General features: G+C 41.9%; 1 protein-coding gene across 3 annotated transcripts in view; it reads left to right on the top strand.

Moving 5' to 3' along the window:
* The window catches only part of LOC126203471 (fatty acid-binding protein, muscle-like), an 89,558-nt gene that overhangs the window by 29,963 nt on the left and 35,342 nt on the right, over positions 1-24,253 (top strand). Inside the window, exon 1 of one of the 3 annotated variants that reach the window (XM_049937789.1) lies at positions 12,369-12,784. The exons of the other annotated variants lie outside the window; for them this stretch is intronic. Within the exon in view, the coding sequence (XP_049793746.1) occupies positions 12,706-12,784 (79 nt within the window). The 5' untranslated portion in view covers positions 12,369-12,705. Of the gene's footprint in view, positions 1-12,368; positions 12,785-24,253 lie in introns of those variants that run through there. 3 annotated transcript variants of the gene reach the window in all.

The following is a 24,253-nucleotide window of genomic DNA, read 5'->3' as shown; positions in this document are numbered from 1 at the left end:
TTTACTGGAAATCTACATAATGCTTCTTAGTTTCGCCTAAGGCGCTTATTGTCAAATTGTCGGGAGGATAGATATAAACCGAACTGTTATCTTTCCAAATTATATTCTTCTGATCTCGGAATTACCACCCCCTAGAAAAAATTGTGTCTGTTATGTTGTTGAACTTGCATTTAATGTTGTACAGACACCCACACATTCACGTCACACAATTTTTATTTTGATAACCACGTGTAAAATGCTACGAAGCAGTAGGAAAAGAGAACAATGGAAGTTTAATAATAGAGGAGACTTGATATTTTTTAGAAGGGTTTCCAAAATCGGCGATACATGAATTTGTAACTAGTTTTAATGTGCCCTAGAATCTGTACAAGATGACATACACTATTCTAGTTTGTGGTGTTTGATTCAGCAACTCCCCAAATTTGGCTCCCCTGTAGTTGGCTGGTCTGCTTGACCTTGAGGCGGCACCAGTGCTCTTCTTGCCCCCTGTTCTTTCAGTTCAGTCCTGGCGTGCGTGCAATGCAAGGCAGAGCAACTGAGCAACCATGTGTGCTCCGCAACAGAAAGCGCAGTGTGTTATTTGGCTTGTGAAAACTGACTCAGTTATAACAGTGCAGTGTAATTTTAGACGTCAGTATGGTGGTGAACCACCTACAGCAAAAACTATCCGTCAGTGGCTAAAGTCTTTCAAGGAAAACGGTAGTGTTTTAAAAGTAAAATCACCAGGTAGACCGAGAATTTCTGAAGACATTGTTGAACAGATCCGTGTTTCGTGTGTTAGGAGCCCGAAGAAATCATTTGCCAGACGTAGTCTACAATTAGGAGTGCCTATATGTACTGTGTATGATGTGCGTAAAAAACTTAAGTTGTACGGCTACAAATTGTAGCTGTTACATGAAATAAAACCTATTGATAAAATCGAAAGGCATGAGTTTGCTGTTGGCTTTCTACACAGAATTGGTGATCAGAGACATCAATCATTTATGAGAATGAATTGTCGTGGCGGTTGGGACAGTTACATTTGAAATGTTTGTGAATACGTGGCGAGAAGTGGAATATCCTCTCGATGTGTGCAGGGCAACAAATGGCGTCCACGCTGAAGTCTATTTACATTAAACAAAACTTGAAGGAATTCTCTTTCATGATATGTACTCTTTGATATAATTTTTCGTTAATTTCCCTATTAAATTTATACTTAAAACTACAGAGTTCTTTTTCAAACACCCTGTATATATAGATCTCTGAGAACGAAAAAGTATCACAGAGGCTGAGCAAACTTAAATGATAAATTCTTGTGTTTGTGATTACCTATAGCTTGCAGATATGGAAAATATGTCATGTTATTACACCTTTACTTAATTTATTGTCGTATTAGTGTAGGAAGTACATACCCATCAGCGGCAACTTATACAGTGCGGAAAAAAAAAAGATTAGTATATATGGAAAGACGACGTCGATTTTATTCGAATGACGGCATATGCCACCTGAGGGGTAGTGGAGGTACAGATAATAGTATCAACGCCGTTCGCCAACATTAGGATAGTGTCATAACTAACAGAGCGCCATCTGTGTCTACCCTTTAATAGGTGACACCCACAGCCAGAAGCCTCAGTGTGGTGCAAACGTTTGAAGGAAGCAGTCAATCATGACGAGATCACCCAGGAAATGTCACCAAAACATTCCCCTCGCCATAACACTCCCTCCTGCTTTCAGGGAGTTTGGTTTTAGACGATTCACACCGAACACGCCAACGCACATCTGTCTGGTGGAGCATAAGACTCTATTCATTTGAAAAGACCACCTATTGCCACTCAGTGAACGCCCAGATGCGGTATTTGCGTGCAAATTCCAGCCTTCGTCGTCGATGAACCAGGCGCTAGCTGCTGAAGCCCATGCGCAACAAGGTTAGCTGAACGGCCGTTGAGGAGAGACTGTTGGCAGCCCTTTGGTTCATCTGGACAGTCAGTCGCTCAACGGTGACACGCGTATCCGCCCGTACACGTGTCCGTAGCAGTCGTTCACCCCTGTCATCTGCAGCCCATAGTTCACCACAGTTGCCTCGGCAATGCTGCCACTTGCCGTCTATGAACGTATCGCACGTTGACGTCGAACATGGGCAATGCCACGTTAATATGACAGGACGATGTAGTTTATTAGCAACCACTATGACTTCTTGAAACTGGAATTCACATCACGTCAATGTTCAATCATCAAACAACTTACGTGCCTTGGTGCTATTTAGACTATTGGCTCTTACAACCACTTATGTTATGCCGAAAGCCCCCGACTTTTAAAGTTCGATACGTTCTCACTTCCCTTGATCCACGTGCAACATACGGTGGTCAGCAAAGCAGTCCGCCGAAGTTATTCTTGCAGCTGCACTATTATTTTAAAATTACTAGAGAACAGAGAGAAATGGTTTGAATGACAGTAATTGTAGAGACTCAGAATGAGACCGTATATTCAACCATAAACGTCAGTCAAATGGCTGTAAATCTATATCTATACCTACGTAACTACTCTGCTGTTTACACTTAAGTGCCTGGCAGAGCGCTTATAGAAACCTCTTTCTCATTATTTCTCTACCGTTCCACTCCATAACAAATCGTGGGAAAAAGAAACACTTAAATCTTTCATGTGAGGGCTGATTACTCTTATTTTAGAATGAAATTTTCACTCTACAGCGGAATGTGCGCTGATATGAATCTTCCTGGCAGATTAAAACTGTGTGCCGGACCGAGACTCGAACTCGGGACCTTTGCCTTTCGCGGGCAAATGCTCTACCGACTGAGCTACCCAAGCACGACTCACGCGCCGTCCTCACAGCTTTAATTCCGCTGTAGATTGAAAATTTCATTCTAGAAACATCCCCCAGGCTGTGGCTAAGCCATGTCTCCGCAATATCCTTTCTTCCAGGAGTGCTAGTTCTGCAAGGTTCGCAGGAGAGCTTCTGTGAAGTTTGGAAGGTAGGAGACGAGGTAATGGCGAAATTAAAGCTATGAGGAGGGGGTGTGAGTCGTGCTTGGGTAGCTCAGTCGGTAGAGCACTTGCCCGCGAAAGGCAGAGGTCCCGAGTTCGAGCATCGGTCCGGCACACAGTTTTAATCTGCTAGGAAGTTTTTTTACTCTTATTTTATTACAATGATCATTTCTCTGTAAGTAGGTGGGTGTTAACAAAATTTTTCCTCATTTTGAGGAAAACGTTGCAGATTGAAATTATGGCAATATACCTTAGTACAACGATAAACGCCTTTATTTTAATGAATGACATCCCGGTTCGCTTATCATATACGTGGTACTCTCTGCCCTGTTTCGCCATAGTACAGAACGGACTGCCCTCCTTTGAACTTCTCCAATTTTCTCCGTCGATCCGAATAGTTCCGACTTATTTAGTTGAATCTGCAGCCTTTAAGTTTATATGGTTTATCACATAACCGAAATTTAACAACTTCTTTTGTTACTATGTGGATGCACTCACACTTTTCATTATTTAGGGTCATCTACCACTTTTCGAACCATATAGATATTTTGTCTATATAATTTTCCAAATGGTTTTAAATTTCTGATGGCTTTCCAGACAGTAAATGACAGCTCCATCTGAAAACAATCTAAGAAGGTTTTTCTCCTAAATGGTTTATATAGATTAGGAAGAGCAAACAGCCTGTATCACTTCCTTCGGGAACGCCAAATATCACGTTTTATTCGATGACTCTCTGTCAATAACTACGAACTGTGATCTTCTCGACAGGAAATGTCGAATCCAGTTGCACAATTGAGACGATACTCCATATTCACGCAATATATGGTTATAAAAGGCAATGTCTTGACTATCATCACCCAGATCAAAGCGCTGAGGATAAAAACCTGAAATCTGGACAGAGTTTTGATCGTACATTGTAGGCGTCGCTAAGAATGGATTTTTCGGAATTCCACCCCTAACGGTTTTTGGAAATATGTCGCTATTAAGTCAATTTTGAAGACAGAACCACGAAAATTGGTATTTGTTTTCTCGATCAGAAATCTTTTGTAAATAAAAGCCGTCTTTTTTCATTCCACTGTATTTTATTTGTTCCAGAAGCGTTTCCCCTTTTTCTTTACGGCATCTTCAATGAAATCTAAAATGATACAATATTCTTTTGATATGCAATATTTGGAGATTATAAAAGAGTTCACATTTTTATACATAAATCAGTGGTTACTTACAATTATTTGAATTTTGGCTGGCATCTGCGTTTCCACTCACCTGGTCCCATGCTGGAGGTTGCACTATGACTACGCTTACGACACATAAGCCCATTTTCATGTCACTAACTTTTTCCTTCACAATTTTCATGTTCTTTGTGCTAATTTGTGTGGAGCATTATTAGTCTACTGGCACTAGTTGTAGATATTTTACCGAAAACTGTGATTTAAAGTCGTAACTACTGTGGTTTCACTGCAGGTCTCTTTCTGTTCAGTTTGTTTACATGTATATTGCCAACCTAACGAAGTACATGCTGTAAACTAGTGTTTTTTCTTACCAATTCTCTCGTTAATCCAGTGCTGACACTGCCGTTTTCTCTCATATCTTCCCTTCTCCATAAGCTTTCTACTTCTATAATTAGATTTTATATGTAATCCTCATCTAGATATAAGAGGAAACAACAGTGTCAACATTGGATTAAATACAGAACTGATAAAAAAGGAATACATAACATAACAACCAACATGAAAACACAGCAACACAAACACAGAATCTGAAACACTCAGAAAACATAGGAAAAAAACTTCAATATGAAAATGTCATCATTTCAAAAGCTGACGAGGGTAACACAGTTGTACTTATAGATAAAGAACAATAAACTGAAAAAATACAGGAATTCATCACACAAAAGAACTTCACAAGAGTAAAATAATGCCCCACCAACTGATTACAGACAAAAGTGAAAAACTCTCTGAAGATTATTCACATGTTACAGAATAACACGGATAAAAGAAAAGTGACAGAGAATAGTCCCACTTCACCTGTCCTCCGAAGCCAACCAAAAATCCATAAACCGAATATCCCTATGAAGACGACGCCAGAATTCAGAAAATGCTCCACTTACAGGTTTGTAGGATACAATTACAGTCTGAAAACTTCATTCTGTAAGAAGACAGAACCATTAAAAAAACTTCTCAGCTAATACAACAAATAAGGTATAAAAATCCCATACATAAGAAGAATTCTCTCTTTTCATTCATAAAGCATGTATTCCAATGTACTAGTAGCAGAACCAATACACATCATAGACAAAAACTTGAAAACACATAGTTAACTGATTACTAGATTAATGAAATACATTAATAAAGCTCATAATAGAACAAAAATACTTCCATTTCAATAATGAACTTTATTTACAAGAAGGTGGATTACCAATGGAGCCCCAGTCTCCGGAGCCTTAGCAAATATTTTTGTAAACCACATTGAAAACATCATTTTCGCAAAAATAGTAGCAAAAAATTGTATTCTTTCAAGTATATGGATGACATCCTCTTCTTCAAAAGAACCACAAATAAAAATTGAAAAAACCACATGCTGCTGTCAAAAAGATACACAAAAATATGATATTCACAATTGAAGGAGAACAGTATAAAAAACAGTAAACATCTGATTGAAATTTACTGTAAACCAACAGCAACTGACATTATCATTCCCCAATCCTCGAACGACCCACACTCTATAAAGCAAGCAGCACTCCGACACATGATACATAGACTGAACAGAATGTCACTCAACAAAGAAAACTACGAAAAAGAACTTGACATAATAATGCAGATAGCCAAAAACAATGGTTTCAATAGTAACATGTCAAAAAGAACAACAACGAAATTGAAAGAGAAATAAAAACAGAAAACCACATGCAAAAACACAACAGAACCAAACACGATCACAAATACTCAGTACCATAAGAACTACACAAAATAATCAGGAAAATATAAGAGAACACAGAAGATGGTACGCAATGATACACAGACACAAACTCACAGATAAAATCACCAAGATTTTCGAAAGACTGGGCGTAAAAACAAAATACACAACAAGCAATTCTGTCCAAAAATATACCACTAAAGTGGCAAAGGACAGGTGTATATCAGTGACAATACAAAATCTGTGATGGAAATGTAACACTTGTGATACGAGTGAAAAAGCAGTATATGGACAAATAGACAATACATTTGATGGCAGACACAATGTCCATATGAGGGCCTGGAAGTATGGGACAAACCACTTCACATTTACAGAACACCTAAGAGAACACAATCACAAACCAACCTCTAGAGCAGAAGACATGACAACAACCAGAATCAACAACAAAAAAATCTCCTAACTCTGCAAGAAAATTATCACACACAAAAAGCCGAAACAGAAAAGAAAATCGTGCTGAATGATCAAATATATGTGACAGCCACCTCACTGTTTAATTAACAGCTAAAATAATAAACACTCCAACAGTGCATTATTATCGTAAAAATACCCCCCTACATTTTTCCACTCACTCAGCGATAAACCCCTCCACAAAACATTTGAACCAAAACTTACATCAGCTAAGCACCAGATCATTCAACCACTGTCTGACAGCTATTACATTCATATTTAACTTTCTACGACTCGCCCTGAATAACCACTGACACAACCACGAACGCCCCACCCACACCTACACAAACACAAAATCATACACGTACACTCTCCCGATCTCTCTCTCTCTCTCTCTTTCTCTCTCTCTTACACACACACACACACACACACACACACACACACACACAAACACACTGCACACGCAGACGCACACACACATAACACAACAACTCATAACACACGTGTACACACACACACACACACACACACATACACGCACACACATACACACACATAGAGAGAGAGAGAGAGAGAGAGAGACAGACAGACAGACAGACAGACAAGACAGGTATAAAAAGAACAGACGTTAGTTTACAGAATATATTTTGTTTGGTTCGCGGCGACATGTATGTAAACTATGAGACATCAAGAAGTGAACTTTGATCGCCCAACATTTAATGAAACGCAATGTATAAAATTCCTTGCGGTCCAGTGGGACAACAAGCTGAAACATAATGAAGAAATAGCTGAACTAATCAAGAAGTTAAGTTAAACACGTTTTGTTCTTAAAAGCACTTATCATAATGGACACCTATAGTGAAGAGAAATATATTTTTTTGCATATTCCCACTCTTCGTTGCCTTGTGGAATTATCTTTGTACGCTGTACACCTAGCGTAAACCGAGTGTTTATTAGCAGTAGCAAGCTGTAAGAAGACTATGTAAAACACATAACCAAATGCCTCGCAGAAAACATTTTAGGTCTCTTGGAATTCTTACACTAACCAGGGAAACCCGCCATACATATCTCACTGATGCGGTGGACACTTGGCTGGTTTATAGAAGGATGAAAATAAAGTGACACGTATTTTGGCTTAGGTGCCAACGCGCAGTAGCTTCCAAAAAAATGATGATCAAAGTTTCGAAGTTACTTCATCAGGCTACTCGCGCGGCTTTGACTCCAGTGCGATGGTAGTACAGTAGCTAAATAGCAGATATCCGAAATTTTGCACCCCGTGTTCAAAACCAATCTTATGTTTCTGTTCGTAAAACTAAGTGACATTAATATTTGTGTGACATCGTGATACATCATGGAATTAATGGCAAAAAAAACAAAGATTTCAAATCTTTTTAAAAATAGATTGTATCACATAACTGGCAGGGATTAACGCCTTCCAAAAAATTGCTACCGACAGATTTCGTTTGTCTCCAAAAAACTGGTTACCTGTTTGGTCCTAGAGTCCATCACAACGTAAACCACATAAAGGAAAGACATTAGAATGTGCACGTAGTAACCGCAGCATTGGAAAAGTGATGCTACGGTCGCAGGTTCGAATCCTGCCTCGGGCATGGATGTGTGTGATGTCCTTAGGTTAGTTAGGTTTAAGTAGTTCTAAGTTCTAGGGGACTAATGACCACAGCAGTTGAGTCCCATAGTGCTCAGAGCCATTTGAACCATTTTTTGATTTGGAAAAGTGACAAAAGAAACCTATAATCAGCTTCCGTAGATACTTCGCAACGTTGTCTAAAAATAGACCCGGTTCTGCACATTATTTACTCGTGAGATGGGCAAAACGATTCCTCCTTATACGAAGAGCTGTTTGTCGACTAAATCGGAATATAGATATGTCCATTAAAAGTAATGCCATCAAAGCGTATGCCGTTACGTAAAGCCTGCGACGTATACTTTTACTGACAGATGAACAATTACTTTCCCAGATACGGAAGTAGTTCAAATGGCCGTAAGCGCTATGGGACTTAATATCTGAGGTCATGTCCCATAGACTTAGAACTACTTAAACGTAACTAACGTAAGGACATCAACACATCCATGCTCGAAGCATTATTCGAACCTGCGACCGTAGCGGTCGCGCGGTTCCAGACTGAAGCGCCTAGAACCACTCGGCCACGACGGCCGGCGGAAGTGCCTTAGTCTCATCGCACAGTAAAGGAAAATCAAAAGTGGAAGAGTTGAAATTAAAATACACATTTTGATCAGTAATCAGCGGCATGGTCCAGTTTTCGAGAAAATGATTCGATATGTGTGATTTACCATGGAATTATCCCTATAACGCGATGTTGTTTTCCTAAAGATACTTACACAAAAAATGAGAACTGTGACATGTATGCCTTGCAATGGTTCTCTTTAAGCATAAAAATAAAATACAAAGCAAACCTTGAAATGTTTTTGATTGTCAGTTATTAATTTTTTGATGATAAGATTTGAAATGGTTATGTCTTTTGTCAATAATTCCATTGTATTTTTTGATGTCACAAAATGTATTGATGTCACATACTTTCGTTATGACAAAAGAAAGACAAACCGTAAAATAGGATTTCGAAACTACGCTCTTCGCCGCTGTTCTAACTCCCTTAATTTTACTATGTGTGAGTCAACTCATGATGTCGAGTCGAAAGTCTGACCGTCGTTTTCTCGAAAACTATGGAGTGTTGGCACCCCTCTACCACCATGCCATGTTTCGATTGCATCAGAGAGCCACCAATGGCGGCTTGCTTTTGTCAGTCACAATACATTTACTCCGTAGTGGTTTTTGTGGCTGACAACAGATGTCAGTATAAGCTGAACTGTAATCTTCGTAATCACAATGCAAGAGACAAAAGCGGTTTTCTCATAGAATCAGAAGAATGTAAGCTGGAAGTTATTCTCTTGGAACGTGGATTAATTTCTTTTATTTTATGTTTTTTAAAATTATTCTTATTTTCCATTTTATTTTTACATTACTATTACAAACGGTTGCTGTTAACTTATAACTATGTACAAAATATAAATCATTGTATGTCACCATGGTTATTGACTATGTTTAGGGTTTTGGAGAAAGCAGGTTAAAAATTCGTGCCAGGAAACTGAAATCGAATTCAAATGAATCTCTGTTAAAGGTTCAGAGTGCAGTTGCGTATTCTAGTCGAAAGCTACCATCTAACTCAAAACATGTTATTTTCTGACCTGTTGTTTCTTAATTTTTCACTGTCGATAACGTCTGACCTTGGTCATCTTTGGTTGTGTGTTGGAGCTAGTTGTCTAGTGTATGTGTTGTCTTTCTAAATACGGTGGCTTTTAATTTCCCCATTGGTGTAGGGTTTAAAAACCACAGTTCTCTCCTATGCATGATAGTAGCAGTGATCCTCACGTCGTCATCCGACCTTTCTACTTACTTACCCAGCCAGTTAAAGGGGGGACTTACAGATTAACATGGACTCCGAACCAAGTAGCAAGTCGGCGTTTTTCACATTTACAAACATTGCGGGAAATGAAATGGCTGATAAGTGATTGATAAAAGTCAGGAAACTGACCGAGCATCGATCTCCAGATCTTTGGATCTCTAGTCTGGAACTTAACCCCGAAGTCACCTTACGTCTTTCTATACAGCGCTGTTGGTGAATACCTCTGGGGGTTAGAAGACGACTGCATGAGAACTACAAGCCATATAGTAAACAGACACATGTCACTGGATACAGCATCTCTCCAAATTTCGATAAGTGACTAATAAAAATCTATGGAGTGGTTGCAAAGAGCACTACTAGAGGGCAGACATATTGCCGCATCGAATTAGTTCACATCTATAGCCAGAAATGCCAATGAACAGATTTACAAAGAAATATTCTTTCGCAGTGGCTACGCAAGAAGCGACTGCTACAGTAATGTCTATGGTCTGTCCTCACGTATTGGCGTTTTCTGCATCACAAACGGTGCCCGCATGGGCACCCGTAAAGTGAGTTAAAATTTTGGAGAGATGCTGTTTCAATTGATATGTCCATTTTCTGAATGTATTCTGGTTTTCACGTAGTCATCTTCTACAACTGGGAGGGTACATAAGAAAAACCTCGTATATTTCAGCCGCTTCAAAAATTTAACCACAAGAAACATTCTTGTTTCCACTTTTGGGAACTTAAACTTGTATAATGCTACTGTTGTTCCAAGTACACTTCTCATTCATGCTGGGGTGAGGTTCGCAAAATTTAAGGTGACCACCATCACGCTTGAATTATAGACTCTAAACAGAACGTGATACTAACATTCCTCCTGACCAAGGTTGAAGGTACGCTGGGACAAGCCTTTTGCAGGAACCTAATTCACTCTGGTTAGTAGTTTCAGGCTCATGGTTGTGACCTGCGTGAAGGGGTATACTTCATACCCGGCTTCACAGAGCCTAAGTCATCTCAGACCCTGAAAGTTTCTCTGCTGAGTTATTCCACCTCGGTATCACCTTTTGCCAGATTCGTTACAATGAAAGAGAGATAAAAAGCGTATTTCACTGTCGAGAAACCGTGAATCGAGTAATGACGAAAATAGAGAGGTGGTACCTAAACCTACGGCTTCTTTGCGTCACTCAAGTGCCATTTCCATCAGAGGAAGTCACATTCTGTGGGAACAGGACGTAGAGAGATTTTCTCTGCCAACATCTAAGATTAGAGCGATTTTCGCGTCCGTAAACGATGATCTTGGTTTGCGTAAGACAGGAGTCTACTGTGATCCGTACAGTTATGGTATGTCATTCATTGTTCAGACCATCAAGACCTTCGCGGACCGGTGTACAGTGTAGAGACGGTAAGCGTCAGACACCTTACAACAGGCAAACAAATTTACTACTGCAGAACAATTCGTTGGCAACGGCCTTGCCGCAGTCCATACACCGGTTCCCGTGAGATCACCGAAGTTAAACGCCCTTGGGCGTGGCCGGCACCTGGATGGGTGACCATTCAGCCGCCATGCCCTGTTGCCATTTCTCGGGGTGCACTCAGCCTCGTGATGCCAACTGAGGATCTATTCGACCGACTAGTAGCGGCTTCGGTCAAGAATACCATCATAACGATGAGCAGTGTGCTGACCCCACGCCCCTCCTATCCGCATCCTCCACTGAGGATGACACGGCGGTCGGATGGTCCCCGGTAGGCCACTCGTGACCTGAAGACGGAGTGCTTTTTTTTTATTTTTTTCTAGAACAATTCGTTGCTACCATTCATGTTATGAAATATGACAGCATAGAGATTCTGGCGTGCATTTCGAGCTATTGCGATAATTTCATTAAGTAAAGTTGAGATTAAACGAGCAAATGATCTTTTCAGAGACGGAGACTTTCCCTTAAATTTGACTTGGAATCATGCTCTCTCCTTGGCCAAAACAAAGAACGCGAAAGTTAACGCTACTTGCTCGCCCGTTGTCGGTTTCATTCACTACGGACAAATGGACAACTTCTGGCGTGGTCATTTTCGTTTGTATGGTGGCGCTAGTTGTTGTTGGTGTGTTATCTTTCTTCACATGACGTATTACGATTCATGGTTGGCGTACTCCTCCTGCCGAGTGTTTGAGTATCTTTACACAGCTCTCTCTCTCGTTGCATCTCGAGCATATAGAGTAGAAGATGTGAAAAAAAAAACAAAAAAAAAATATCTTACTCTCCAGGAGATGCTCAAATACTCCAATCGTACACCTACTATCAAGCATATGATGCGCAGAATCATCCAAGGAAGCTCCCAAAGGTAAAATTTCTTACATACTCGCTGAACTGCGCCTTGCGACTACTTGCAAGCTATCACAAAGCGAATCGATTTCGCCGGAATTCATGATCGGTGAAACTAGTCCGATTCCAAGGAGCGATATCCCCTCATCTGTGGCAAAATCGCAGTGTTTTCTGGCGGTCTTGTTACAAGAGCGGCTTTATCACATTAAACGTCGCCCTTATCTAATCGAGGCCCGGAGTCGCGAGATTGTGAAGGCCGGCCATCTACAGCAGTGAACGTTTCGTGGCCGGTTCATTTGGCCACACGTACCGTAACATTAAAGAAAAAAGTCGTTTCACTTGAATTTGAGTCGAAAACTGCCGAGCCGGCCGAAGTGGCCGTGCGGTTAAAGGCGCTGCAGTCTGGAACCGCAAGACCGCTACGGTCGCAGGTTCGAATCCTGCCTCGGGCATGGATGTTTGTGATGTCCTTAGGTTAGTTAGGTTTAACTAGTTCTAAGTTCTAGGGGACTAATGACCTCAGCAGTTGAGTCCCATAGTGCTCAGAACCATTTGAACCATTTTTGAACTGCCGAGTTTCGTGGTATGAAAGAGTCGAGAATCGCGAATTGATATCACAGCAAGCCGCAATGGAGAAGATTTCTGGCATCACGTACAAGCTGGATGTTGACAGCCAGGAAAACATGGAGGACCTTCTGTACGCCTACGGTGAGTAACAGCTGGGGCAGCGCAGTCCTTTCCTCTCCCTCACCGACACAACTGCTTCGCCGGGTGACGGTTCAGGGGGCAACATGGATGTTTCATGCAGTGACCTCTGCCTCTGCTTCGGAAACTGACCCACATCTAACTTATGACTATTTCTACTACGATTTCATAGAGGAACAAGTGCAGATAATTTTAAAACGGGGATGAATGTTTCTTTTTTCATTAAAAAGAGTCGGAAGTCCTGAACGGTTTCATATATTATTTCTGGGAAGAAACAGTTTCTTGTTGGTCTTATCTTCTCGTCTTTACACCCGAATAGTCAGTTTGCCTCCTCGAGAATTACACTTGACTGCTCACGTTTTCTAAACTGTTTACTCTGGAAGCCTGTGATGTTCGTTATTTTGTTATGGCCAGCTTGCTCTAAGTAGTGATTTGTTCTCGAAGAGCTTTGTTTGATTTACGCGGTGTTTTCCATAAAGTACCTTCGGTTTAGAGTTATGGATTAGTATATAAAGCAGACATCCCCCCTCCGCCCGAAAACTAAATGTTAAGAAACGTGAAAACAAATGTGTAAAAGTTGTACCGCAGATGTATTTTTGGAATTAAGCACGGCTGTCAGTGTACAATACAAGAGAGTGTGAGTGATGGCTGAAACAAAACAAGCGTAATCGGAGCTCCACATCCACCCCTAGCACACTACCGCCACTCCTCCCGTTCCCTATAGCATGAGAAAAAAATAGTACACTGCAGCGTTTACGAGGAACTCAGTGTAGAAAATGACGTGAAAGCCAGCACAATTATGGAACTAAGCATTTTGGCATGTATTTTGATTGAAGCAGTAAACTGTTTCCGTTGTGGTGGTGCAGTAACATTGAAGGTGTATCGGCAAGGAAATGAAAAGTGTAAAAATTTATATATTGTCATTTCTTACCAAAATGAGTACTTGTTTGGATAAGGAAATCAGAGACCTGTGATGTTGTAATTACCACAAATAACGCCTCTAGTATTATACAGAGTTGTTAAGAAGGTAGGTGTGTTTTTGAGGAAGCGTACTGTGGAAGGACATCACAATGCGCACTTGGTAGCAGAAAATTGAGGTTGCAGCAAAAAATTTAATCAAACAAGATAGAAAAAGATGAAGACAACTGTTAAACGTTAACGCAGATGAGGGAGGTAGCTCACAATATGGAGCAGCTAGTTTTAATTAACTTCATGCAACAATAAAAATAAGTTAACTTAATAATTGTAACACATTTTGCTCAATTTGGTGCGTTTTTAACTGCGAATGTCCCGTTTTCTCAGGTACCTTCCGAACATTAAAGATTTTGAAGGTTCTGCGTAAAACACTCATAAATTTGCATTGAACTGAGTGATTTTATGAATGGTAAATTGCAGTTGCTATGTTATTGAACTTTCGAATCTGTAGTGCTTAGAGTCACTGATGAAATGGACTATGATCATCTGAAATACCGCAGAGGCCAGACAGGATAGCGGAAGCAGAACAATACTGACCAACGTATGAGACTTCAAGTGTCTTGAGAGGGACGGCAATAAGTTTCAGAAAATCTGTTTGTGAATGCTGGATATCATGCTATGCTATCAATTACTGAATCATTGGCTTAACTTCTTATTAACTGTTGTTCCTACAAAGTTTCTACGGTCTATGCATATCTTGATAGAACGTAAAGACATAACAGTTCACCATTAAATCATTGGTTCCTAAGACGGTTTCGTGGTTACAAACATCCTTCTTCCTTCAAAAATATTCGGTAAATATTTATTGTCCCAATCGCCAGAAGAGTAAAATTAAATTTTCTGATTGGGGGGGGGGGGGGTTGCGGCGGTGGGGAGGAATGGACGATAAAAACCAACAAGGTTAGTTTATGACTTAATAATGACACCATATTGTCCTGCTGGAATTGCTCAAGTCCGTCGGAACGCACAAAGGACATGAATGGATGCAGGGGATCAGACGGGAGGCTTACGTACGAGTCACTGTCAGTGTCGTATCATCAGGGGTCCCATATCACTTCAACTGCACACGCCCCATTACAGAGCCTCCACCAGGTTGCTGACATGCAGGGTCGGTGGACTCACGAGGTTTCCTCCATACCAGTACAGGTCCATCCGTTCGATACAATTTGAAACGAGACTCTTACAACCAGGTAGTATACTTCCAGACATCAACAGTCCAATGTCGGTGTCGACAGGCCGAGACGAGGCGTAAAGCTTTGTGTCGCGCAGTCTTCAAGGGTACAAGAGTGGGCTTGTCGTAAATCCGTAAGAGGGGGTGGAGTTCTCTTCCGAAGAGCACGTTGCAGATATGCTCAATAATGTTCAAATGTCTCAAATGACTCTGAGCACTATGGGACTTAACATCTGAGATCATCAGTTCCATAGAACTTAGAACCACTTAAACGTAACTAACCTAAGGACATCACACACATCCATGCCAGAGGCAGAATTCGAATGTGCGACCGTAGGAGTCGCGCGGTTTCGGACTTGGTGCCTAGAACCGCTCGGCCATCGCGCCCACCTCGATAATGTTCATGTTGGTGAGTTTAGTGGTCAGCAGAAGTGTTTAAACTCAGAGGCGTGTTCCTGGAGTCACTCTCTAGCAATTCTGGACATGTGGGCTGTCACATTGTCGTGGTGGAATAGCCCAACTCCGTCGGAATGCACAATGGACATGAAAGAATGAGGGTGTACCCGTGTTCCGTCTCATTTGCGAGCTGAGCAAACACTCTGAAACGGTCTCACACATTTACATGTAACGACATAAGAAGCAGCAGGTGGGTTGCACGAATTCCGTCCTGGGGGAGGGGGGAGAAGCACTTGTGACAGTAAGACTTTTCAAAATGTACAAAAAATCAAACGATGCAGAGATAAACCTCAAAGGAATCGAAAAGTTTTATATCATTTTTTTATGCAAACCAATATGTATGGAGTTATTGATACTTTTCTAAAGCTTACCAACAAGAAGCTGGATTAACATAAAATTAAGTACACTGGGGCGCCAAAGAAACAGATACAGGCATGCGTATTGCGACGGTGCGGTAAATAAAGAACTGCGGTTGAAGCGTTCTCACGAATGTGCATATACAAATGTTGGTTGAAAATTGTTATTGCAAATTTGGCTCTCACGTAAGTCTCAGGGGATGATTTCTACACTTGGTGCGTTAGTACACTATTCCACACCCGCTCATTAGTTATAGTTTTTCAATTAATATTCGTGAGTACAGTTTATACTAGGGAACAAAAATTAAGCAATTATTATAGCAAAATCAGTTTTTCACGACACAGTTCAATCACTATTTATTGGCGTTGTCCTTTTCTTTCACACAATGAAATTAGCACTGGTGAGACGGTTTACAGTTTTACTTTAATAATAATTTGAGTCCGAGCCCCCAGTAGCAGTAATGTAGGCTGCTATAAACGAAAATTACTCTATTAATTCGAACAGAACCACAAGTCCCACTGTCCTCTTTGTTCTAGCAGTTTTGGCGCGAAATCACAGATCGCCACTTGTTCACTTACGCCGATGTATACCTCGTAATTCGCACTCACACAAATAATCGTATCACTTCCAGTTCACCAAATATGTGCTTGCACACTTGCACTATTAAACAATACTCTTTGTAGAAATAAATCGGCGCTAGAAAAAGTTCTCAAACGACCACATTGGCCACCCTCAAGTGGGGCTCGCTCGCCATCCACCCTCCAAGACGACTCACCAACGACTGACCTCTGGCCAAGATGGCCGCTCGCTTATATAGGTTCGGATGTCTGCCCCCTGGTTATGCAGTCTTACCAGTTAAGGTCACAAATTTTGATACATTCATCCCTCGATAGAAGTACACCATCGGAACCGCTCTAAAAAGTACATACTATTTACTATGTTACATTAATTTATAGGATTATTCTATCGTCCGTAAATCAAGTTTTAGTTTTTTGCAAAATTTCGCAACTTAGCGCAAATTTGTTTGTTGACATCTCTGCTGCAAAGTTTTAACATAGGACTGCATATAGAAACGTTTTTAGACGTAATCTATAGCGATCTACACATTGCGCTTCTCAAAATCTCCATATCTATAATAATTAATTAATTATGCGAGATAAATCTTAATAATAATTTGCAAATAATGAAAACTATTGCAAGTTAAGTATATAGTATAACTTAACTAGTTTAAAATACGTATGATGCCACCCAAAATATTATATAGTGCCGTTCTTTACGTCATGAAATTTCTATTGAATTTTATAAACAATTTTCCCTCAAACTTTGTTTATTGTTCTTTACGGGCTTAATTATTTATGAATCTTAACGTATGACAGCGGCACTCGATCCGCTATGACGAAACGTTTTTAATGAGTGCTCGCTCATCCCTCTAAGTTGTTCTTTACTATTTTTTATTAATCTTTCAGTATCCCTGATCTTAACCTATTTTGAGGTTACTATAACTTTTGCGTCTCGTGACTTGAAATAAAGATCGATCTTTCAGGAGGTGCATATTGCTGACCACAATAGCTCTTCACCGTAAGTTACATAGTTTTCGCATAATGTGCCAGAAACCAAGCTGCGGGCCACGTGGCCGCCCAGCGGCGGAGACCATCCCACAGACCGTTGTAAATCTCGCGCGGGCGCGCGACACGTCTGCGCGAATCGCGCACCATGTAGCGCGCTAGCTCTCCACAAAGCAATCCTTGCATACTAAAAATATTCATCTAGTAACGGGGGTTTGTACCGTCACAGTATTCAGAGGTATATAAAAAGGTAGAATACGACGTTGCAATCGGCAACGTATATATGAGACAACAAGTGTCTGGTGTAGTTGTTAGATTGGTCACTGCTGTTACAATGGCAAGTTAACAAGATTTAAGTGAACACTTTCAGAAGTGGTGTTATAGGCGGCGCACGAGCGTTGGGACACAGCATCTCTGAGGTAGCGATGAAGTGGGAATTTTTCCCGTACGACCATTTAATGAGTGTACCGCGAATATCATGAATCCGATAAAACATCAAATCTCCACCATCTCTGCGGCCGGAGAAAGATCCTACAAGAAAGGGACCATCGACGACTGAAGAGAACCGTTCAACGTGACAAAAGTGCAACCCTTCCGCAAAAGCTGCAGATGTCAATGCTGCGTGATCAAGTGTCAGCATGCAAACCATTCAACGAAACATCATCGATATGCGCTTTTGGAGCTGAAGGCCCACTCGCGTACCCTTGACGACTGAATAACACAAAGCTTTACCCCTCGCCTGGACCCGTCGACACTGACATTGGACTGTTGATGACTGGAAACATATTGCCTGGTTGGACGGGTCTCGTTTCGAATTGTATCGAACGGATGGACGTGTACTGGTTTGGAGACAACCTCTTGAGTCCACGGACCCTACATGTCAGCAAGATGATGGAGGCTCTGTAATGGTGTGGGGCGTGTGCAGTGGGAGTGATATGAGACCACTAGTACGTCTAGATACGACTCTGACACATGACTCTTTGTAAGCATCCTGTCTGATCACCCGCATCCATTCATGTCCATTGTGCACTCAGACAGACTTGGGCAATTCAAGCAGAGCAATGTGACACCCCCACGCGTCCAGAATTGCTAGTGACTCCAAGAACACTCCTCTGAGTTTAAACACTTCCTCTGGCCACCAAACTGCGAAACATGAGCATTATTGAGCATATCTGCAACGTGCTGTTCAGAAGAGAACTCCATCCCCACGTACTCTTACGGATTTACGGACAGTCTTACAGGATTCATGGTGTCAGTTCCCTCCAGCGCTGGTTCAGACATTAGTTCAGTCCATGTCACGTCGTGTTACGGCACTTCTGCGTGCTCGCGGGGGCCCTACACAATATTAGGCAGGTGTACCAGTTTCTTTGGCTCTTCAGTGTAATTCGTATCTAAAATGAAATCTCAAATGTTTCATTGAGCTCCTTCATTTAAATGATGCTCGTTGATCGAAAAATGCACGAATAATTTGAGGGACGAACCGACGAAAGAGAGTCATGACTTGAGAAACGACTTGCTGACTCCAGCTTTAGCGCGGGGAGATACTCGAAGATGTGTCTATGAGCGAATTTGACGTATTGTCCATCTAAATACATGGGGCAGTCAAATGAAACCGAGACAGATGGAAAAAAGGCAAGGAAACTGTCTATTAACAGCCAGTGTCTGGATGGAAAAATGTTTACTGTTACCTATAGAATCGTGATTGTCCCCGGGTGTGCACTTTTTCGTCCGAAGTGAGTCGACATCCACGAATGTCTTCATTCAGGACTCCAAAAATACGGAAATCACATGGGCTGAGAACGGCACTGTATGTAGTATATGTAAGGACTTTCCAACGAAGCTTCTGCGGTGTAGTCGAAACAACAGTCATGCCAGGTCCGAAAAGTCATGATGCCCTTTCTCTTTTGACTGCGACAGCCCGCTGGTCATTGACTTTCTGAAAAACTGCTCAACAATTAACGGATAGCAGTTCGTGGACACTATGCAGTCAATGGAAGGAAACTATCAAGTCCAAACTCCCAGGAATGTTGACGGACGGTATCATTCTGTTTGCAGGAGAATGCCCGCTCACATGTTGCCAAAGCTGTTTCGCTGGAAATCCCTAAACGTTCTCCATACCTTCCAGCGATTTCAAAATTTTTGGACCCTGAAGAAAGAAATGCGTGGCTGTCCGTCTGCTTCGGATGAGAGATACACAACTGGGTATAATCGTAGTTCCGTGGACTACCGAAAACATTTTTCCATGAGGGTCTCAGTGAGATAAATGTACTGACAGTTACGGCGATTGCTGTTGAATAATAAACAGTTTATTTATTTTTTCCCGTCTCGTTTCCATTTGACTGCCCCTTATACAGGGTGAATCACCTAAAAGTAGCACCTTAAATATTGCAGAAATAAAAAGTAACATTTGTGCGCATTTTGCACAGAATCGATTGGTAATAAGGAGTCGTATTACTAAAAACTGACCTATGTGCTAATGGTTCTCTGTCCACCACCACACGCTTACGCTCCATCGACGCTGACGTTCCACCTGCTGAAGCCAGCGGGAATAGTAAAAAATGCATGTTTACACGTCCATGATTGATAAATGTTGCTTCATTAGTAAACAAGAGACGTGATGCGTCTAAAGTATCTTGTCTTAATGCCCATGTACGGAAGTTAGCACGATTGTGATAATCGTCTCCACGGAGCTCATGATGGAGAGACATGTAATAGGGGTAGAACCAATGTGGATGGATAATGATTGGGACACTTGCATGACATGCCTCTTCCTCGTGCGATAAGGTGCGGATCGTCTGCAGCAAGAATATTAGTTTTTCTCTCGTCACTTGTTTCCTCCTCTTACTTTCATGTAACTGGTTCAAGAGCCTGACAAATAATTACCCAGATGGATGACGTCTGTTGGGATGTATTGCCGCATACAGTACAGGAACGAACTGCATTCTTCCTAGTCGGGTGGGGTGGCCGAGCGGTTCTAGGCGCTACAGTCTGGAACCGCGCGACCGCTACGGTCGCAGGTTCGAATCCTGCCTCGGGCATGGATGTGTGTGACGTCCTTAGATTAGTTAGGGTTAAGTAGTTCTAAGTTCTAGGGGACTGATGACCTTAGAAGTTGAGTCCCATAGTGATCAGAGCCATTTTTTGCATTCTTCCTAGACTCGTCACACACCATGAACGTGTCGGCTTTTCTTCATTGGTAAATCCCACAGTCCACTCACGACCAACTGCATGGACTGTCGTGCACTAACTGACAAGCAAGTCGCAATGCAATCAACGAACACACACGCACACTGTAAGGAAACATAACAACATCATACCTTGCGACTAGAGCCCCTTGCACATGCCTTTACTGATATCTGATTACGGATGCCCTTTAGGGCCACAGGTAGTTTCCGAAGGTCGTTCGTATAACCAAATATTTTTAATGTTTATTGACTGAACCGATGCACATGTGAAAAATTTGAAAAGGAATATTCGCGTGCAAATTAAACAGTCTGGTAAAAAAAAAAAATAATTCTAAGAGCTTAGAAGAGGAGCAGGAAACGAAATGAAACTTCATTGGCTGAGAGCGTATGTTACGCTATTTCATTGATTACAAAATCGCGTCAAATTTACAAAGAACTTGACAGTACCAGTCCACTTATCAGTATGGCGTTTCACCCTCTATGACCTCAATGGATGCACAGATCGTGTTGGGAAGGATGTCATAAATTACTTGAATCCTCTACTGAAGAAGCTGGCCCACAACTGTTGTAACTTGTCCTTGATATCCTGGGACGGGGTTCAGGTCCCAGTTCACATGTTCTATATAGCACAGGCCTGAGGGTGTTGCTGGCCATGGGAGTACCTCAGCATTATGCAGACAGATAGAGACGTGTCACGTGTCAGCTAGCAAAGTTCTCTTTAAAAATAGCACCATGATACTGTCGGATGAGAAGTAACACGTGAGGAGGCAGGGCGTCCGTGACGTACCGTTGTACCGTCAGAATTCCCTCAATCATTACTAGCCGTGAACTGAAGTCATACTCTATGGCTCCACACACCATGATTCCAGGAGTAACACCGCTGTGCCTTTCCAAAACATTGTACCAGATCGCCGCCATAATCGCTATGTTCATATGGGGTAATGCAGGACTGGGATTCATCGCTGAACACAATTCCACAGCTTTCACGAGCAGTCCATTCTTCCCATACGGAGCCGTTTGTGTTGTGGCGTTAAACGCAGTCCACACATGAGATGGTAATTACCTAATTCAGCTGCAGCGAGGCTCCAATCATTGTTGCGGGGACAAAGAATGTTGCAGGGACTCAAGTACTTGTTCGCGGATGATAGGCTCAGGTGTGAAGCGGTTACGATACGCTTGATGCACAATACGGTGAACCTTCCCTGCACTGATCAGACGTCGCCTGCTTGAACTTGACACCGGGTGTGGCCGCTCTCAGCTTCCTGGGCAGTGCAACACTGTCGAGTCACACAGTGAGACCCTTTTCAATCTCGGTCAGATGCTGGAATCACTGTTCCAAACTAGTACACGTTATTTGCTTATCATTTACAACGAATAGTCAACATCTGGCGTTGTTCTCACCTCTACCACGCCTGGTAACAACGCTAAACATGGACAACACTAATGCACTCTGGTGGTCATCCCATTCTACCAGTGACAGAGAATTCCAACTCTAACTACTTACATATGTGCCGACAGTGTGTATGTGCGTGATGTTATATGGTGTCGGACCATGTCTTATGGGTACGTCACTGTTTTTGTAAGTCAACGAATCTGATTTCAGCATGAGAAATTTTATTCTCCTACGAAAGGTGGCTATGTATTACGTTCATTGAAAATTTTTATCTCCTCGAAATTCCCAAACGTCTTAACGCATCTGTCTTTTTACCTGATGATACGGCTTAGTCGGCCGCTTTCTTCAAAAATAACCTAAACTGTGTTTCAAGAACGTGCCGAATATACTCTTCTCACACGAAGGCAATTAAATTCATTCATTAAGCACTATTCGGCTTTGACATCTCATTTCAGACCAATGAAAACTTCTCTATCCAGTTTTGGTCCCTGTCGATTTTTATTAAAACAAAAATATTTTGCACCACAGGTCGACAGGGCAACTATCGAGTAGTGTGTACAGGGCGCGAGAGCTAGAGGGGATTCACCGGAGTGCCGAGTGCTGCTCGGGTAGATTCCCGCGAGGCGGGAAAAGTTGTGCGGAGAGTTAGAGTTGAGATGTGCTGAAGTCAGGGTGTGGTAGGTTCCCGCGAGGCGGGCAGAGCTGTGCAGAAGCCAGCAGTTGTATTAATGCAAATTATCGACAAAGGGAGTGGCCATCGCCGCGGTTTAACCCCTTTGTGTTAATATTATACGGGAAAGTGAGAAAGTTTAATTACAGAGTGATTTCAGTGATATTAAGTGCCGCTATTGAACTTCCGCGTCTACCGCGTCGGCATTACTTGGATTACAGTGATTGGATGTTGCGTGTGACGATTAAGAATAACTAAAGAAACCTGTGCTGAGATTAGCCGTCATTAACAGTGTATTGACGAAGGCAGTGGCTGTCTCCTTATTTTGTGCTTTTGCTAAGAATATAGATCTTGTTTGTGAAACTGTGTTGTGTCCTTCTTACCAACAAACAGTACTTATTACAGTATTTGCGAAGGACAATACGGAATGTAACATCCCCTGAGCAGTCCAATCCGATTGCCAGCCCATTAGGTACACGGTCACATTAATCAATTATCTAATTTTGGGCTGCTATTCAGATCCCGAACGAGCGGATAAATAAAGGGTATGTTACACCCTTGGCTTACCGTGAAAGGACAAGTGCAATTTTCGGACGAGTCGTACTAATTTTTCGATGTGGAATCGGGACAGTGCATGAACGTTAAAATCGCGACAAGGAACAGTGCATTTTTTGAACAATACGAAGTAATAATATCTTACGATTGTGACTAAACTGTTTTTCTTGCTATATTAAATAGAACAATAGCATCAATAAACTGTGTTGTAAAGTGCAAATGCGAAAATCCGCGCGAAAAACTGTGAAAAGTGGACACTAAAGGGAGACACGTGTGAACAGTAAAATAGTGAGACGAGCCAAGATTTCGTCACAAAAGTTGTTAGAAAGGTGTTTAGTGATAACATGTTGACGGAAATTATTTTTTGAACGGTGAAAATCGGACGGTTTAGTGTGGACCCGAAAACTGTTATGCTGACGACAAGGTATTGTGGCGACGCAATTAGTGAGTGACGTCACGCAGAGCCACGTAGCAGTTGCACCAAAGAGCTTCGGTCTGCGAGGTGATTTCAGACGACACCATGGCGAGCGACGCGACTCCGAGATACCGAGCGCAGTCCCGACATCTAGCGGCCGAACTACAAACTACGCCCGCCTACAGCGCCACGGAGCGACGCAACTTCGAGACAACGAGCGCAGTTCCGGCATCTAGCGGCCGAACTACGAACTACGCCGACTACAGCGCCACGGAGCGGCCGACGGGGAACTACGTCGCCTTGCAGCTGATCTTCAACTTCACGCGAGCTCCAGCGGCGGCACAGCCACGCCCATCTCAAACGTCAAAACATCGCGACTCACGGTAACGTCGGTTGGTGAGTGAAGACGACGGGTTAACATAACAGTAAATTGCAGTGTGCAGTATTTGCGATAAATAAACAGTTTTTAACTGGTATTTACATTAGGAAAAGTGCTCAATGGCAGTAAATTCAGAAAAGTTGCGAAACATACTCGGAAGTCTAGCATGCTTATTTATGCACACTGCACTGGATAAATGATAATTGTTTTGATGAATTTGCATTTATAGATTTTGTGAGTGTTATGATTATCTTGTTTGAAACATTTTTACATAAATTGTATATGTGGAAATTGTTATTGGAAGTTATTAGGTTTTTGAGAGTTGTGATGTTCGGTACTCATGTATGTAGT

Source organism: Schistocerca nitens, chromosome 9 (genome assembly GCF_023898315.1).
Source record: "Schistocerca nitens isolate TAMUIC-IGC-003100 chromosome 9, iqSchNite1.1, whole genome shotgun sequence".
Lineage (NCBI taxonomy): Eukaryota > Metazoa > Arthropoda > Insecta > Orthoptera > Acrididae > Schistocerca > Schistocerca nitens.
This window is presented reverse-complemented; position numbering and strand designations above follow the sequence as displayed.